Source organism: Bicyclus anynana, chromosome 26 (assembly GCF_947172395.1).
Source record: "Bicyclus anynana chromosome 26, ilBicAnyn1.1, whole genome shotgun sequence".
NCBI lineage: Eukaryota > Metazoa > Arthropoda > Insecta > Lepidoptera > Nymphalidae > Bicyclus > Bicyclus anynana.
In genome coordinates this window covers 8597882-8615491 of record NC_069108.1, presented here as the reverse complement: position 1 = coordinate 8615491, position 17610 = coordinate 8597882, and the positions used below count along the sequence as shown (strand labels likewise).

The 17610-nt window shown below is 38.4% G+C and overlaps 2 protein-coding genes across 5 annotated transcripts; both read left to right on the top strand.

Annotated features, from left to right (window-relative positions):
- Window positions 1–288: 288 nt before the first annotated feature.
- Window positions 289–16969, top strand: LOC112056140 (zinc finger protein 182). 3 transcript variants are annotated; one of them, XM_052889923.1, is made up of 6 exons: window positions 290–2588; window positions 3849–4023; window positions 5037–5342; window positions 5759–5844; window positions 6798–6859; window positions 8004–8869. In XM_052889923.1, exons 1-6 carry the CDS (start codon window positions 2482–2484, stop codon window positions 8723–8725), a joined length of 1458 nt encoding a protein of 485 aa, XP_052745883.1. In that variant the 5' UTR covers window positions 290–2481; the 3' UTR covers window positions 8726–8869. The 3 variants fall into 3 exon arrangements, with proteins under 3 accessions (XP_052745882.1, XP_052745881.1, XP_052745883.1); XM_052889922.1 differs by lacking the exon at window positions 8004–8869 and adding an exon at window positions 16854–16969 and having other exon boundaries at window positions 289–2588; window positions 5759–6859; XM_052889921.1 differs by having other exon boundaries at window positions 289–2588; window positions 5759–6859; window positions 8004–8143.
- On the top strand, window positions 11253–16821 carry LOC112056141 (uncharacterized). Of its 2 annotated transcripts, XM_052889926.1 has the most exons (8): window positions 11254–11584; window positions 12343–12517; window positions 13325–13420; window positions 14062–14205; window positions 14606–15073; window positions 15542–15636; window positions 16206–16267; window positions 16420–16821. In XM_052889926.1, the coding sequence occupies exons 1-8, from the start codon at window positions 11484–11486 to the stop codon at window positions 16518–16520; spliced, it is 1242 nt and encodes a 413-aa protein (XP_052745886.1). In that variant the 5' UTR covers window positions 11254–11483; the 3' UTR covers window positions 16521–16821. The 2 variants fall into 2 exon arrangements, with proteins under 2 accessions (XP_052745885.1, XP_052745886.1); XM_052889925.1 differs by lacking the exons at window positions 16206–16267; window positions 16420–16821 and having other exon boundaries at window positions 11253–11584; window positions 15542–16199.
- Window positions 16970–17610: the final 641 nt, after the last annotated feature.

Here is a 17610-nt window from a genome sequence, read left to right as displayed (position 1 = left end):
TTAAGTAAATCCACAGAATAATAGATAATACGAGTAAATCACAATTGTCAATGTCAATTTATCGATTGAACAGCCCAAGCGCCGAATGCCGCGCGAAATTTGATTGTCAATGCCGCGTAACGCGTTCTAAAATATATCTATGTCTACGATCTTTGGTGTAAGTCACTACTCTGTGCCATGCTTAACCATCTGTGGTTCAGAGTGTCAGTATCAGTGTCAAACTTCATTTTTCGTCTGTGGATGTTAAAGTTAAATGTCAATGAAATATGTATTTATTGATTTTGCAGGGTTCCCAACTTAGGGGTTTTCCCCCCAGATTTAGGGGGCAAATAAGTAAAATGGGATTTTTTAAGGGGTCTGAAATTTTTAGGCAACTGGCGGCAATTTTCATCGAATAAAAAAAAATTTTAAATTTATTCATTGTCAACATGTATGATTTCAAAAAATCTGAATCTTCAGATAAAGACGTAATATTTTGTCTGTATTAAATAGACTTTTGAAACATATTACAGCATATTATTTCTAAATTATTATGAATTCATATTTTTTATGGGGACAACTCAATAATTAAGGCGATTTTAGGGGTTTTTGTCACAAACTTTAGGGATAAATATTTTGGAGAGTTGGTAACACTGTGATTTGAAACGAAAAAAGCTTCTCGCTGGAGGAAGTGGTTGACGCACGTGTTAGTGAGTCTTCGGTGATTTTTTTGGTTTTTTTTTGTGTATATTTTCACAGTTTAAATAGTTATTATTGTGTTATTATTAACCCTACTGGTGCTGGTAATATAATATTGTTAAATCATGGAGATAGATCCAGATCAAAACCCCTCTGACCCGACAATCGGATCACGAAAACGTCCTGGAGAGGATGGAGTTTCTTCTTCCTCCTCCAAAACATCCAACGACACTCAATCCTCTCCATCCATCCTAATCCCTGAAAGAATATACTCCTATCATTCTTCAGTCCCAGTAGAAATCTATAAATTTCCCACCATCCAGTGCCAAAATTGTTGTCGTTTTGGCCACATCAAGTTGTCTTGTCGGTCCAAGCCTAGGTGCTACAGGTGTGCTCAGCCCCACTCAGGAGATACTTGCCCAGTACCTCCGAAATCCTCCTATCGGCAAACAATATTCCGTTCCCCGCGTCCTGGAGCCCCCTTAGCGAAAGGGTATGATAAAAGAGCCCACCAAGATATGGTTGGATGCTCTTCATCCCTCCCAAATGGTTGCGCTTTGAATGGTGATCAAGTTGATACCCCTCCCTCCCAGGGCAGAATTCTAGAATTTCTGGCCGAGTTCCTTTACTGCCCAACGTTGCCCAATGGACCCAACAACCCTACTTCAATGGAACTGTAGAAACTTACATTACAAAAAACACGAATAAATATCTCTCTTAAATCTGCATAACCCTGGCATTGTTGCCGTCTCGGAAACATGGCTGATTCCAGGTTCTCGTATTCGGGTTCCAGGTTTTCCCTGCTTGCGGGACGACAGGGATGACAGTTGTGCTGGTAGTGCCATCCTTATGAATCACTCCCTCCCTTATTCCCAAATCCCTCTCCCTCCCCACAGCCATCAGTTTAACTGTAGCTGTTCGTTGTTCCCTCACCCTTCTTTTTCTGTTTTTCCTGAAATTCAATCTATCCTATCTTATCTTCCCAGTCTGGTCATAGTCATGGGTGACTTCAACACTCACCACACTATGTGGGGGTGTCATGCCACTGATGGGTTTGCTCCTCTGCTGATAGATATACTGGACAATGTTAACCTTTTGCATCCTCAACGATGGTTCTCCTACACATCGAGTATACCCTGGTCAGTATCCAAAATCAGCTGTGGACCTTACCCTTTGCTCCTCGAACCTGGCTTCCCAAATGAATTGGAGAGTGCTGCCGTCCACCCATGGCAGTGACCATTTTCCTATCATCGTCTCATTAAATAACAGATCCCTTCCCATGCCCAACTATGATCCCTATTGTAGATTTTTATGTAAATATGTAGAATGTAATAAGATCAAATTGTAATATATGTTTATAGTGTGTAAATTATTTTAAATATTTTGTTAATGTAAATATATGTTATTTGTGTCGGTTTAGGTTAGGAACTAACAAAAATATTATTTAATAGTAACTATTTAGTAGATCCTCAAAATTGAACTTGTCAGCCTTCACCGAACAATCTCCATCGTGCCTTCTCCATTTACTCAACACTGGCGAGATAAACAGTGCCCAGTTGGCACAAATGAAAGCCATAAAGAAGAATTGAATTGAATTGAAGCTAACAATTTACTCCACAACTATTTAGTCACTGGCGCCAGTTTCAGGCTCCTTAAATTGTAAATTGATTGGGAGATACTTCCGGACGTCACTTCTGGAATGAGATAGTCACGCACTAAAGCTACTAAGGATACAACCAGTCGTTAACTTACTAAATTGAGTGCCTAGAGTGAGGACACAGCAGATTGTTTGTGGTTATCTCTATGGTTGACACAAAACAAACACAGACAATGCGGTGCTGCGTGCCTTTGTGCACAAATACTTCAGACAATGCGTCAACATCTGAGAGACCGGGAATTACCTTCCGTAGGTGAGTAGAATGGGGATGATGACAAGGTTTGAATATATTGATTTTTATGATACATTCGGGTAAATAGGGTCAATGTTAACTAATTTATACATTAAAAGCAAAGATTGTCTGGATATTTGCAAAATAAATGAGATTATAAAATTTCAAAATCTATTAATTTTTTTTAACGTAATTAGATGAAATTCATACAGTTTTAGCTTCCTTACATTAAATGTGACATTTTTCAATAAATGACCTATAAACATAAACGCACAAATAACAAAGATATTAGTAATTTTGTTTGTACGCATATACAAATCTAACGATCATTACATTGCCTACGACGTTATTAGTTCGTACCATTTTGTATGGGGCGTTTTTCAGGGATCCGCGGCAGCGCCGCAAATCTGACCCTTTAAATCCCTGTATCTCCGAAAGTAATGATCGCAGATACCTTGTTCATTTTACAAAATTGCTTTACTATTAGCATACTCTTAATTTATATACAATTTAAAAAACTGTCATCATCCCAATTAATTTTCTAATGAATTTTTGAATCAACCACCAATATATTTTTCTATTAAAATATAGTATTTTTCGAAACCTCTGAGGAAAAATACTGCATTGGTCATATCCTACTAATATTATAAATGTGAACGTTTGTATGGATGTTTGTAACTCTTTAACGCAGGAACTACTGAATCTATTTGGCTGAAATTTAAACTAAGACAGACAATACACTGGACTAACACATGGGCACATTCATCATGGAAAAATCCATGGTTTCTGTGTGAATTGCTAGTTCTTGAATAAACCTAAATTTTAGTGGTTAAGGCAATGTACAGCTATGTATACCACAGCCTTTCTTGATGAGTACTGTTTACCAACAAACAAATTAAAAATGAGGGTATAAATCATTAGTCATTTCACACCTAATAATAATTATAATTAACTTGTTCTTAAATTAATGAAAATAAATTTTATTAATAAGCTTAGAACAATTAGATGTGGTTAATATATTTATTATAACATTTTATAAACAAACGTTACACAATTTTTTTTTTTTTTTTTTTTTAATTTAATTTCTATTGTGCAATCAGCTGCATCAGCTATAAGCAAATTGCTTGAGAGTACATTATACAGTACGAGTACAGTATGCAGTTACACAATTTAAAATAAATAAGTGTGCGTTTTCTACCTTCGTTTCTAATTTATTTGTTGGTAAACAGTATTCATCAAGATTGGCTGTAGTATAGTTTGTGATATCATGTTTATTATCAGGTTACCCAATGAAGTAAACCTCCGTGATACTTGGCTCAAAGCCCTCGGCATACAGGAGCATCACCTGCCCGACCCTGCTGTGGTCTGCTCACAACATTTTTCAGATGACAACTTTTCTTACTCAGAGAGTTGTGTGAGTCAGATTCACTCCAATTGTAATGCTTCAACAGTGCAGGTCAGTTTATTACTTTATTTTATTTATTTATAATAACTTTATTGCACAAAAAAGAAAATAACAGAAGAACACATCAATTTTATAGGCAAAAGGCGAACTTATTACTAGCTGACGCCGCGCGGTTTCACCCGCGTGGTTCCCGTTCCTGTAGGAATACGTGAACAAAATATAGTCTATAGCCTTCCTCAATAAATGGGCTAACACTGTTAGACTGAAAGAATTTTTTCACAAACACTGAAAGAATTTTTTAAATCGGGCCAGTAGTTCCTGAAATTAGCGCGTTCAGTCAAACAAACAAACTTTTCAGCTTTATAATAATATTATTACTAATTACTAATAGTGGTCTCTTCCAGGCAACCCAAACATAAATAATCTAAATATCCTGTGAGATGGGATATTGCAATACAATTAATAAGTACTATTCACCATAAATGATAATAACTAATATAATGAATAAATAAAAACACTATGATTAAATATTTATATATTATAAAAATAGATACTTTGTACTTGTACACAATTAAGATATAAACAAAATATATAAATACAGCAAACAGTCTTTTCAGTCTTTATTCTTAAAAGTTGTGAATTTTCTTAACATATATGCTTATAGTTTGTTTTTAATATCAGACAAACAGAAAAAGAAAATTTGTTAACACATACTTAAGCAGCATTATGAACAAACAGTCTATTATATAATGATTTATTTATTTTGCTATCATCCGCGAAAATTCGGCGAACCCATGCGACAACGTCACCCAGGTCCGACAAAATACTCTCTACGCACGTTTCACCCCGAAACCGAAGCATCCTCAGGAGACGTTGACTCTACAACGCGCAATTGCAAAGTCTTTGCAATAAGACTTTGCAATTGCCAGTTGTCGCATGGGTTCGCCGAATTTTCGCGGATGATAACAAAATAAATAAATCATTATATAATCATGATGAACTTCCGCAAAGTAACGCCTGCTTCTATCCAAACAGTCTATTTTTAAACAGTATTATATTAACAGGATATACCTGAAGTGGAAGCAGTTGTGATCAAGAAGGAAGACTGTTCGGTTTATGAAGATAACTGTGGGTCTAATGAGAAATACTCTAAAGTTAGCATAAAGATAGAGTTGGAGGGACGGGACGAGACTTTGAAAGAAGAGATTTTCCATAGAAAAGCAGCAAAATCCTCCACTGCAGTTGCAGATCACATGACCAAAACAGAGAGTTGCATGAAGAGTGAAAGCGTTACCTTTGGATGCACGCTTTGCCTCCTGGACTTTGTGGAAGAGACCGCATACAATGAACATATGGTCATGCATTTCCAGGTAAGACTTCTCGATATGAGTATATTAGAGGAAGTCTGAAGGTGGCGCAAGTGACTGAAAAATTGAGGAGTAGAAGGTTAGCTTGGGACATGTAATGCGTAGGGAGGAAAGTCATATTACTAGAAAAATGTTGAATGTGCAAGTGGAAGGACATAAGAGGAGAGGAAGGCCAAAGAAGAGATGGTTGGATTGTGTGAAAGAGGACATGTGTGTAAAAGGAGTGGATGATGAGTTGACGAGCAATAGAGACAAATGGAAAAGATTGACATATTTTTCCGACCCCACTTAAGTGGGATAAGGGTATGGAGATGACTGTTTATTTCTCGACTGGCATGGTATTATGGCCTCTGCATATCTATCATACAATGTCCTCTGTGAACGGACAGATGTGTTGTAAATAGTTTTGTATTTGGCAGGACGCTGGCAGTGACTCTGCATCACAAGTGTGCGAGCCTCGTGCAGCTGTGAGCCGCAGCGGTGACTCACTCGTGCTGCAGAACAAGTCAGTATACAACGACGCTGCATGTGATGCATCACAAGTGTGCGAGCCTCGTGCAGCTGTGAGCCGCAGCGGTGACTCACTCGTGCTGCAGAACAAGTCAGTATACAACGACGCTGCATGTGATGCATCACAAGTGTGCGAGCCTCGTGCAGCTGTGAGCCGCAGCGGTGACTCACTCGTGCTGCAGAACAAGTCAGTATACAACGACGCTGCATGTGATGCATCACAAGTGTGCGAGCCTCGTGCAGCTGTGAGCCGCAGCGGTGACTCACTCGTGCTGCAGAACAAGTCAGTATACAACGACGCTGCATGTGATGCATCACAAGTGTGCGAGCCTCGTGCAGCTGTGAGCCGCAGCGGTGACTCACTCGTGCTGCAGAACAAGTCAGTATACAACGACGCTGCATGTGATGCATCACAAGTGTGCGAGCCTCGTGCAGCTGTGAGCCGCAGCGGTGACTCACTCGTGCTGCAGAACAAGTCAGTATACAACGACGCTGCATGTGATGCATCACAAGTGTGCGAGCCTCGTGCAGCTGTGAGCCGCAGCGGTGACTCACTCGTGCTGCAGAACAAGTCAGTATACAACGACGCTGCATGTGATGCATCACAAGTGTGCGAGCCTCGTGCAGCTGTGAGCCGCAGCGGTGACTCACTCGTGCTGCAGAACAAGTCAGTATACAACGACGCTGCATGTGATGCATCACAAGTGTGCGAGCCTCGTGCAGCTGTGAGCCGCAGCGGTGACTCACTCGTGCTGCAGAACAAGTCAGTATACAACGACGCTGCATGTGATGCATCACAAGTGTGCGAGCCTCGTGCAGCTGTGAGCCGCAGCGGTGACTCACTCGTGCTGCAGAACAAGTCAGTATACAAGGACACTAGTGTCATGACACAACACTGCTTGTGCACTACGTCCCAGCTCAGACTCACATTCTGCTGCTGTTCCACAGGACAGGGAGTCAGAGGCTGAGCGATGAGCCTCCCCCGGCTGCAGGCTGCGCTCCGGCTGTAGGTGAGTGTTTTGTAATCCTATCCTGTTCTATAAAACAATCATATCTATTTTTAAAATGCATTTTCATGTTTTATTCCTTTTCCTGCAGAAGCAACGAGTTTTGTGTTCTAGGTTTAACAAATACAATGGCCTGAGATCGAACTCTAGACCTCCCAGGCTAGAGTCCCTAGAGCCACACAGCTACTGAGATCTTCAAGTTTAGCCTTATGCATCTATCAAAAAGTTTCATAATTAACAGCCCATATGACTCACTGCTGAGCACGAGTCCCCTCTCACGGCTTTAAAAAGTTTACTGCTTTTTATTCATTTTTAGAATGTAGTTCTTTTATGCAACTTATAGTAGAGTGAAATAGCCGAATCGTCACGTAACGCAAAAGCGGCAATGTAACGAGACTTACTGCTGAGCTCGAGTCTCCTCTGAAAAGGTTGAAAGTGCATGCCCCAGATCGGATTCAATCCCACACCCTCCGAAATCTGAGGCAGAGATCATATCCATTGGGCTATCACGACTCTTAACAGAATGTATAGGAGATAGCCGCAAAAAATAGCGTAAAATTCAGGTTTTTGTAAATCCCGCGGGAAACATGGATTTTTCCGGGATAAAACGCCTATATGATGCTTAATAACCTCATCCGATACTCCTGTTTACTGTCACAAACAATCTCGTGTCACAAAGCTGTTGCTAAGGGTCGTTGGAATAGGCTTCTTGCCTCTTTTGTAAACAGTGTTTAAACTGAATTATCTATAATAACCAGTAAAAAATTTAATACAAATGAAAAAATATCTACGTAAAATTTTTGCCGCCGAAACACAACACATTAGCAAGTGACGTCATTCATAGAGATAACAGCGTGATTGGCGTTTGCAGTGATGTGATATATCACGTCACCGCAAGCGCCAATCACAAACCGATGCCTTGTAGCGAATGACGTCGCAGTTTATGATTGGCGTTTGCGGTGACGTGTGAAAATACAATTTTGTTTTATAAAAATATTACAATTACGAGATGCATGATTACGAGATTATTTTCACAAATAAAAATGTGATTAGAGTTTCTAGTCATCTAAACTGCTACATGCAAAAAATCTTCTTAGTTTTATACAGCAGGCGAGTAGCCTATTATAAAAAGAATGTTTTATTTCAGCCGCTTCACTCTTCGCAAGATTTGCACCGAACTACGAGAACAAAGTGCAGGCAACTGAAGCAGCTGCGATCCAGAGAGAAGGACAAATCCTTGAAACTAACATTGGCGAACTAGGCAACCCATCATCTCAGAGCGGCATTATAACATACATAGATGTTGATAGTATAAAATTAGAAAAAAGGCCAAAGAAACCCAAGAAAGTAGTACTAGATGAGAATCCACGTGCGAGAACCCACACTGCTGCCAAGCTTTACACTTGTGAGATATGCAATCATGAATTTACAGCAAAATGTAATTTATTAATGCACAAAAAAATCCACACTGGTGAAAAGCCTTATTCTTGTGAGATATGCAATTATAAATGTGCCCAAAAAGGTAGTTTATCGTTACATATGAGAACCCACACTGGTGAAAAGCCTTTTTCTTGTGAGATATGCAACAGTAAATTTACAGCAAAAAGTAATTTGTTAGTGCACAAAAAAAATCACACAGGTGAAAAGCCTTATACTTGTGAAATATGCAATCAAAAATTCGCGCGAAAATTTCCTTTAATACTGCACAAAAGAACCCACACTGGCGAAAAACCTTATTCTTGTGAGATGTGCGATTACAAATGTATACGAAAACCTAATTTATCACAACACATGAGAACGCACACCAGTGAAAAACTTTTTCTTGTGATTCCTGCAACTATACTAGTTCAGATAAAAGTAATTTATTAGTGCACATAAGAACCCACACTGGTGAAAAGCCTTATTCTTGTAAGACGTGTAATTTTAGATGTGCGAATAAGAGTAATTTATTAGTGCACATGAGAACCCACACGGGTGAAAAGCTTTACTCTTGTGAGGTATGCAGTCTGAAATTTACACAAAAAATTCACTTATCAGGACACAAAAGAACTCACACTGGCGAAAAGCCTTATACTTGTGAGATATGCAATTATAAATGTGCAGAAAAGAATACTTTACAAGTGCACAAACGAATCCACAGTGGTGAAAAGCCTTATTCTTGTAAGATGTGCAACTATAAATGTGCACAAACAAGTAGTTTATATAAACACATGAAAACCCACACTGATGTAAAACGACAAGACTAATGATAAGAAATAGTTCAGCTGGCTACAAGAGAACTCATACTGTAATGATATACGTATGCAGCTACCAACATAGCTGGGCACCGTTAATCAAATAGTTAACTTGGTTAATCGTTAATCCAATACAAAAAAGTTAGCTTCGTTAAACATTCAAGCTTTACATTTTGGAAGATAGCAAGGTAACGTTACTCGTTAATCCGTTAAGATGACTGTTTAAAATTGCATTTTTATGTCATTGTGTGATACCACCATTGGAAAAATGAGGATGTGCTCATCCGGTGACAGTGAGGATGTCCAACTCCTCAGCGATTTACAGCAGTTATATTGTCAAACACAAAGCGGTGTTTAGCCAGTGTTGTCTTAATTTAAGTAATTTCTGACCACATGAAACAATACTGTTTGCAAAATCTAAATCTATAAGATATTCTCACATGGCTTGAATTAATACATCACATACATTGTTAGAAATAGCTTATAGACTATCTTAACTAAAATAGTTAAGATAGTCAATAAGCTATTTCTGTACATGTCATTCGTTTTTTGCTTAACTTTTCTTATTTTTGTCTATTTTTAATGTGGTGTTTTGTTCTATTTAATTTTTATGTAAATTTTTTTTAATTAGTATATTTGGATTTGTCCGTACTTATTAATAATATTAAATAAATAAATAAATAATCACTGGCTTAGCACCGCTTTCATACTGATCAGCAGGTAGCACATATTATGATGTTATTTTTTGCTTTTTAGTGTAGTAGGTACGTTTTTAGTTTTTGAAGTTGGTTGTATTTTTTTTTTTTATTAAAATTTTATTATATTTAAAGTTATTATTATTGTATTATATTTTATGTGTGTTGTGTATGCTTTTGTTATATATTATTTTGTTTGATTGTGAACTCCGAGTGCTGAAGATTTGCCGGTGTGCGGAAAAACTTAATCGAGTTTATGTCACACTGTTAAGTTATTATAAGAAATATTTAAAAAATGTATATTTAGATTTAAATAAAATAAAATAAATCATATGTATCTGTGACGGAATTAAAAAAAATTATAACCTAAAATTTGATATTTTTCGTGATATTTAAATTAAGTTTTATGAGATATTCTTAACTTTTATTAATTGATATCGATATATTTCGGACCCTTACATATATGAGTCAGCTACTTTATTAATTTTAAATAGGTACCTACTACTAATATTAATATATAATTTCAATAAATTATTATATAAACAACTAGTTTTATTTTCCTCATATTCGAAATGAAAAGTAAGAGTGAAAGGGGTAAAAGAATCAATTCCTACTCGGACTGTAGCCTAAATACCTTGGGAAGTGATTCTTTCCACCCTTGGTTATAATCTACTACTTTTTTTAAATTTTTTAATAGTTCCATGGCATTGGCTACAAAAATACGGGCTTCCTTTTACGAGAAATTACAGGAAGTTTTCTCTATTTTTTTTATTATTTATCTATTTTGATCCTCAGACCAATTATTGTATAGGACCTGCCTCGCTAGACATTACTTTTCTGTCAAAGTATATGATCAACGATCTAATGCGATTATAAAAACTGTCCCTATAGAATCGATCTTTAATAGTTGTAATCGTGTTCGTCGGTTAAAGAGCTCCGTAAAAATACCTTTTTGTGCAATTGAGTTGTGTAAAAAACGGGCAAAAACCGTACTTTAGTATAAAATATATACCAAATCTAAGCCCATTTTCTTCAGAAAATGACAGACATATTTGTTCGTGACTGTGAGTGCGATACAGGTCCATCTATAATTGGTCTGAGATTTTGATCGTTAAATGAGTCGGAAAGGAGATATTGTCTAAAAACTGTTTTAGACGCCATTTTTTTAAAAATGACCATTAGAGGGCGTAGGCTCTATTGATATACAGTCACACTATCTCAAACTTTTATTTTTAAGTGCTTTGACAAAGGTAAAGTGGTATAAATTGACGATTGAAGTTGTTTTAAAACGCGCTACTTTTCCCGCTTTGGAATGTCACAGACAATAGTAATAAAAGCACCAGCGTTTAAGGCACCTTCTGCGTTTGGCTTTCACCCGATTTTTAATTTGACCTCTGTGATCGTAGTATCTATTCTCCTGAGTAAATATGTTCCTTGATCTATTCTGTTTCTGTCTGTGATTTTGTTTTTAATTTTGTCAGAATTTGATATAGAATTTAGAAAATATTTGAATAATTTTTGTTTTACAAAATTTTGTTTCTGTAATCTTTTTTAAATAGATTAGTCAGAATTCGTTACGTAAATACATAAATAATAATTGTTTTTGTTTACTTCGAGAAGTTTAACATTGCCTGGCATGATAATTAGATAGCTATGACAAAAACCTGTATTAGAGCTGGTCATCTCTTGTACTTTTGAATGGAGATTCTTGACACAAGGAAGATGCAGTGCTGCGTGCCTTTCTGCAAAACTACTTCGAAGAATGTGATGACGACAGCTAAAGGAACAACTTTTCATGAGTGAGTACAATGATCTGTTGTATTTTGACCACGGCCTGCAGCCCTGCGGTCACCGGCAATTTGTCAGGGATATGTAACGGCCTCCGTGCCCCACTGGGCTGGATGAGGTTTCTTAATCTATATTTTTTATAATATGACCAATATTCCCATTCCCCTCCAACTAGTCGACAAAGACTGTGCTAGGAGTGGCTACGACAATAGACCCTATTTAATCTTGAGTTCTGCATCTGATTGGAATTTATTAATGAATATGTATGGATACTGAAACTTGGCCTCTTTAGAACTACAGCAAGTTCTATATTAGAATGGGTATCCAAGGCTGCTCTGGTAGGATCATACCAAATTTGGCTAAGCAGGGAGAACAACATGAGCAAAGAAAGGGAGTAATAATGTGCAGCAGGTGCTCTTTCTTTTCTCTCACTGGCATAGTCCGGTGGGATGGCTGCCTGACACAACCTGTGACAGATCAGGACCAGGACCAATAGTGCATGGGAATGCACCAACACAACTAACTTTCCAACTCCAGGCTGCTATAAGGATTTTTCCTGAAAGGATTTGTAAGAAAATTCCCAAGAACTTTTAGAAATATATTTCTGTTGTCCTAACACAAGATTCGAACCCTGGACCTCATTGTCCATAGCTGAACCTGCTAACTATAGGACCAAAGAGGCAATTGTATATTATATGTAATATTTTTTAAATTTAATAAGCAGTCTGTGAATTAAGGCTTTTATATGACTATTTTTTTCAACTTACAGAGTACCTAGTGAAGAACATCTCCGCACTGCTTGGCTCCGAGCCCTCAGCATACAGGAGCATGACCTGCCTGACCCTGCTGTGGTGTGCTCACAACATTTTCTAGATGATGACTTTTATGAAACAAACAGTTGTGTGAGACAGATTCGATCTAATGCTATTCCTTCAACAGTGCAGGTCAGTTATACAATATTTTTAATTAATAATTTATTTTTAATTACTAACAAGCAGAAAATAGAATTAACTTTACTTAAGCCATAGTCATTTTGCACTGCTTACCAACAAATAAATTAAAAATGAGGGTATACATCACTAGTCATTTCACACCTAATAATAATTATAATTGACTAGTGCTTAAAATAATAACAATAAATTTAATTACTAAGCTAAGAACAATTAGTTATAGTTAATAATGAAATGACATGCATTTTATACTTTATTTTTTAATTTGTAATTTGCAATGATTATTTATACTATAGATATGTAATGTGCCTACAAAATCACTGCAAAAAGTGGTCCAAATTTAGTTACTCATGTACAATTTTGTGTTTACTTACATTATATATTTATGTATAATTATATATAGTTTTTACACTTAAACACACAACTCGATATTGTAGACAATATTTAGGTATTTTGTTGTTAAACAAGCAACTAAATGAAATTTAGACAAGTATGTACATTTGTTCACTTTAGTTTTGATGCGCTATAGCTTGGCAAACTCGTTCGTAACACTGACAATGGTCCGCGCGGGCCGGGAGGGGGTTGTCCATCGCGCACGACTTCATACCAGCGCAGTACTTCCCTCTGACCCGCGCGCACGACTTCATACCCGCACATATCTTTCCCCCGTCGCCCGCAAATCAAGCGAGTGTCATCAAAAAACTTGCCAAGCTATAGTGCCCTATCTCTAGTATAAAATATCATTGGTTTGTTGGCCAACTGAACATTGACTATGGATTTAGTATAACAGTGTGTTTACAGATGTGCATGATATGCCTGGACACCGGCAGCAAGCTGGTACTCATGACTAAACACAGGCTATTGCAGGAGGCATATGACCAGCTTACTGGATTGTCTGTGAGTAAAATTAAAAGATTGACCATTTTGAAAAAGCAGCTATGTACAACTATTGTGTACTTTGTTCTACTATTTGAAAAACTTTCGACGGCCTCTGAGGCACAATGGTGTCCATAGTGGTATATGATAGAGGTCCTGGGTTAGATCCCTGGCTGGGTTGATTGAGGGTTTCTTAATTGGTCTAGGTCTGGCTGGTGGGAGGCTTCGGCTGTGACTAGTTAACATCCTACTGGCAAAGACATACTGCCAAGCGATTTAGCATTCTGGTATGATGTTGTATACAAATGGACAGAGGTGTGGATTATCATCCTTCTAACAAGTTAACCTGCTTTCATTTTAGATTGCATCATCACTTACCACCAGGTGAGATTGTCTACCACAAAATGATGGTACAACCACTGTTATACTATTTTTTTTATATAAAACCCTTAACAAGTTTTTTCATTTGATTTTGGAATATAATGTCATGCTATTTTTTTTTTTTAGATAAAAAATATATTTAAGATTCCCTTACCAAGTTTTTTCATTTGATTTACTCGTATTACATGAGATTTTGGAATATAAGGAACATTTTTTCTTTTTTTTAATTTCTATTGAACTAACCAATTTTGCCAAAATTAGCCCTTGATAATTCTGTGCAGTTGTTTCAGTTGTGTCGTGGAGGAAACCTGAAGCAAACACTCTGTGTGATGTGTGCTCAGAGATTGATTAACTTCAGCGGATTTAGAGACTTGGGCTTGAGAGCCCATTCACTGTTGACAGACTTGGTTGAACAACATGAATTAGTGAGTATTGCATCATCATTAGCAACCCATATTTGGCTCACTGTTGAGCAAGAGTCTCCTCTCAGAATGCTATTCACCACTTTGGCCCAATGCACATAAAATACTTAACAATTTAACAAAATAGAAAAATGAAAGGTCCCAAAAAACATAAATTTAACATTATAAAGCTGAATAGTTTTTGTTTGTTTAGTTGAACGCACTAATCTCAAGAACTACTGGTCCGATTTGAAAAAATTCTTTCAGTATCAGATAGCCCATCTATCGAGGAAGGCTATAAGCTATATATTATCCCCGTATTCCTACGGGAACGGGAACCACGCGGGTTAATCCGCGCGGCGTCAGCTAGTATAGTAGATTTATTTACTCTGAGTTTTGTTTGTAAACCTTGTCCATGTTCCAGATTACTTTACAACACAAAGAAGTGATGAATAAAGCAGCAAAACATAGCATGTTTAATTTGACACAAACAACATTATCAGCTAATCACTGCGACTTGTACATAAATCACACTGATGAGGAACAGCCACCGGCAGAGGAATCTGTTGTTGTCAAGATAGAAGACATGTCTGAATCAATAATGATTAGTGATCACTTGTTAGTAAAAGATGAATATAAGGGAGACAATTATAAGTATTGTGTTTCTATTGACGATTGCTCTGCTAGCATAAAGGTGGAAACACACTCACCGGATGATGTAAATGTAAAGGTTCCTGATAAAGCGGCTGTTTCTTCGACAGCAGTTGCAGTACATGTCCCCAGAGTACAGGATCGGATGAAGAGTGAAAGTGTTACCTTTGGATGTACTCTTTGTGTTGAAGATTTTGTTGAAGAGAACACATACAATGAACATATGAGCAAGCATCTTAAGGTGAGACTGTTCACTTCACTCTTTCTTTGTCTTGCCTATCTTTTTTTTCCAGGAGGGAAAAAGCCCTCATGGACATCCTGACACATATCTTAGCATAGCATTCCATGGATTCACCGTGCGGGTGCCGGGTCCATCGCGTGGTAGAGAGAAAAACTCCGAGCAGAGTCACGGACTTGTGACTACAGGATGTAGGGTTAAGGAATTCCTTGACGATTGATCGATTGATCGATGTGTTGTTGTTTAATTAATTTTCCTTAAAGAATATAACCCTAGAATTATGGGAAATACTCCTGAGCAGCCTGTATATTAGCCACTTATACTAATCATTTCTCTAATACATATAACAGGTCAGTTCTTTACTGCTAAAGACTGTTCACGGCTTGATGGTGGTATATGCCTCTGCATATCTATCATGCAATCCCTCTGTGGACGGACAGACATGTTGTGAATGAGTTCTGTATTTGGCAGGACGCTGGCAGTAACACTGCATGTGATGCATCACAAGTGTGCGAGCCTCGTGCAGCTGTGAGCCGCAGCGGTGACTCACTCGTGCTGCAGAACAAGTCAGTATACAACGACGCTGCATGTGATGCATCACAAGTGTGCGAGCCTCGTGCAGCTGTGAGCCGCAGCGGTGACTCACTCGTGCTGCAGAACAAGTCAGTATACAACGACGCTGCATGTGATGCATCACAAGTGTGCGAGCCTCGTGCAGCTGTGAGCCGCAGCGGTGACTCACTCGTGCTGCAGAACAAGTCAGTATACAACGACGCTGCATGTGATGCATCACAAGTGTGCGAGCCTCGTGCAGCTGTGAGCCGCAGCGGTGACTCACTCGTGCTGCAGAACAAGTCAGTATACAACGACGCTGCATGTGATGCATCACAAGTGTGCGAGCCTCGTGCAGCTGTGAGCCGCAGCGGTGACTCACTCGTGCTGCAGAACAAGTCAGTATACAACGACGCTGCATGTGATGCATCACAAGTGTGCGAGCCTCGTGCAGCTGTGAGCCGCAGCGGTGACTCACTCGTGCTGCAGAACAAGTCAGTATAAAGCAACACTAGTGTCATGACACAACACTGCTTGTGCACTACATCCCAGCTCAGACTCACATTCTTCTGCTGTTCCACAGGACAGGGAGTCAGAGGCTGAGCGATGAGTCTCCCCCGGCTGCAGGCTGCGCTCCGGCTGTAGGTGAGTGACAAGTGACATGCACACAAAATCTATTATTATTGTATATGTCAACATCCTTTTTTCCTTATCGTCGCGTTTGAATAATAACTTTGAACTCATTCAGTTCTTATCAGAAATTATATTTTTTTAAAGTAATGTTTTTCATGTTTCAGTCTCTCCACTGTCTGCTAGCGTTGAGGCTAACAAGAAAAAGTCAGCAAAACTTGATATTAAAAAAAATACCATAAAAATATCAATATTTGAAGCCTATTAATTACTTTTTCGCTATCACAGAGCCGTGATAGCCCAGTGGATATGACCTCTGCCTCCGATTCCGGAGGGTGTGGGTTCGAATCCGGTCCGGGGCATGCACCTCCAACTTTTCAGTTGTGTGCATTTTAAGAAATTAAATATCACGTGTCTCAATCGGTGAAGAAATACATCGTGAGGAAACCTGAATTTTCTTAATTCTCTGCGTGTGTGAAGTCTGCCAATCCGCATTGGGCCAGCGGTTTGGACTATTAACCTAACCCCTCTCATTCTGAGAGGAGACTCGAGCTCAGCAGTGAGCTGAATATGATAACGAAGCCTGTTTTTCATGTTTCAGTCTCTCCACTGTCTGCTAGCGTTGAGGCTAATGAGAACCCGGTTACTGAAGAATCAGCTGAGAAACAGGAAAGCGATAAGTTGTATAAAAGACACAGTGAGCCGGGCATCAAACCTTACTACTCTTGTAATATATGCGATTTCAGAGGGAAATATGAAAGTGCAGTGATCAGACACGTGGCTGGCCACACTGGATTGAAGCCTTACTCTTGCGATTTATGCAGTTTCAGGGGCTCGAGGAAATATAACTTGGCCACCCACATGATAACTCACACTGGGGACAAGCGCCACACATGTGTGATGTGCGATTATAAATGTGCACGAAGCAGTGATTTAGTGAGGCACATAAGAACTCACACTGCTGTCAAGCCCATTTGTTGTGTATTATGCAATTATAGGTGTGCACAGAACAGTGATTTGTTGAAACACATGAGAACCCATTCTGGCGAGAAACCCTGTTCTTGTGAGTTTTGTGACTATAAGTGTGCGGGGAACAGTGATTTGTTGAAGCATATGAGAACCCACGCTGGTGTGAAGCCTTATTCGTGTGATGTGTGCAATTACAAATGTGCGCGAAAGAGTTATTTATTTAAGCACAAGATAATCCACACTGGCGAAAAGCCTTATACGTGCGAAACGTGTGGTTATAAATGTTCACGTAAATTTAATTTGCTGAAGCACACGAAAACTCACTCAAATTAGTTGAAAAGATGTTGACTTAAAAAGAAATGTTTATTTATTTATTTATTCTTTATTAG

What these genes read in the sequence shown, in the direction of transcription:
- LOC112056140 (XM_052889922.1), top strand. Translation starts at nt 2,482, where the DNA reads ATGGTTGACACAAAACAAACACAGACAATGCGGTGCTGCGTGCCTTTG. An exon ending in CCGGGAATTACCTTCCGTAG is followed by an intron (nt 2,589 to 3,848) that starts GTGAGTAGAATG and finishes GTTTATTATCAG; the next exon opens with GTTACCCAATGAAGTAAACC. An exon ending in GTAATGCTTCAACAGTGCAG is followed by an intron (nt 4,024 to 5,036) that starts GTCAGTTTATTA and finishes TTATATTAACAG; the next exon opens with GATATACCTGAAGTGGAAGC.
- LOC112056141 (XM_052889925.1), top strand. Translation starts at nt 11,484, where the DNA reads ATGGAGATTCTTGACACAAGGAAGATGCAGTGCTGCGTGCCTTTCTGC. An exon ending in ACCAGCTTACTGGATTGTCT is followed by an intron (nt 13,421 to 14,061) that starts GTGAGTAAAATT and finishes AATTCTGTGCAG; the next exon opens with TTGTTTCAGTTGTGTCGTGG. An exon ending in TGGTTGAACAACATGAATTA is followed by an intron (nt 14,206 to 14,605) that starts GTGAGTATTGCA and finishes TCCATGTTCCAG; the next exon opens with ATTACTTTACAACACAAAGA.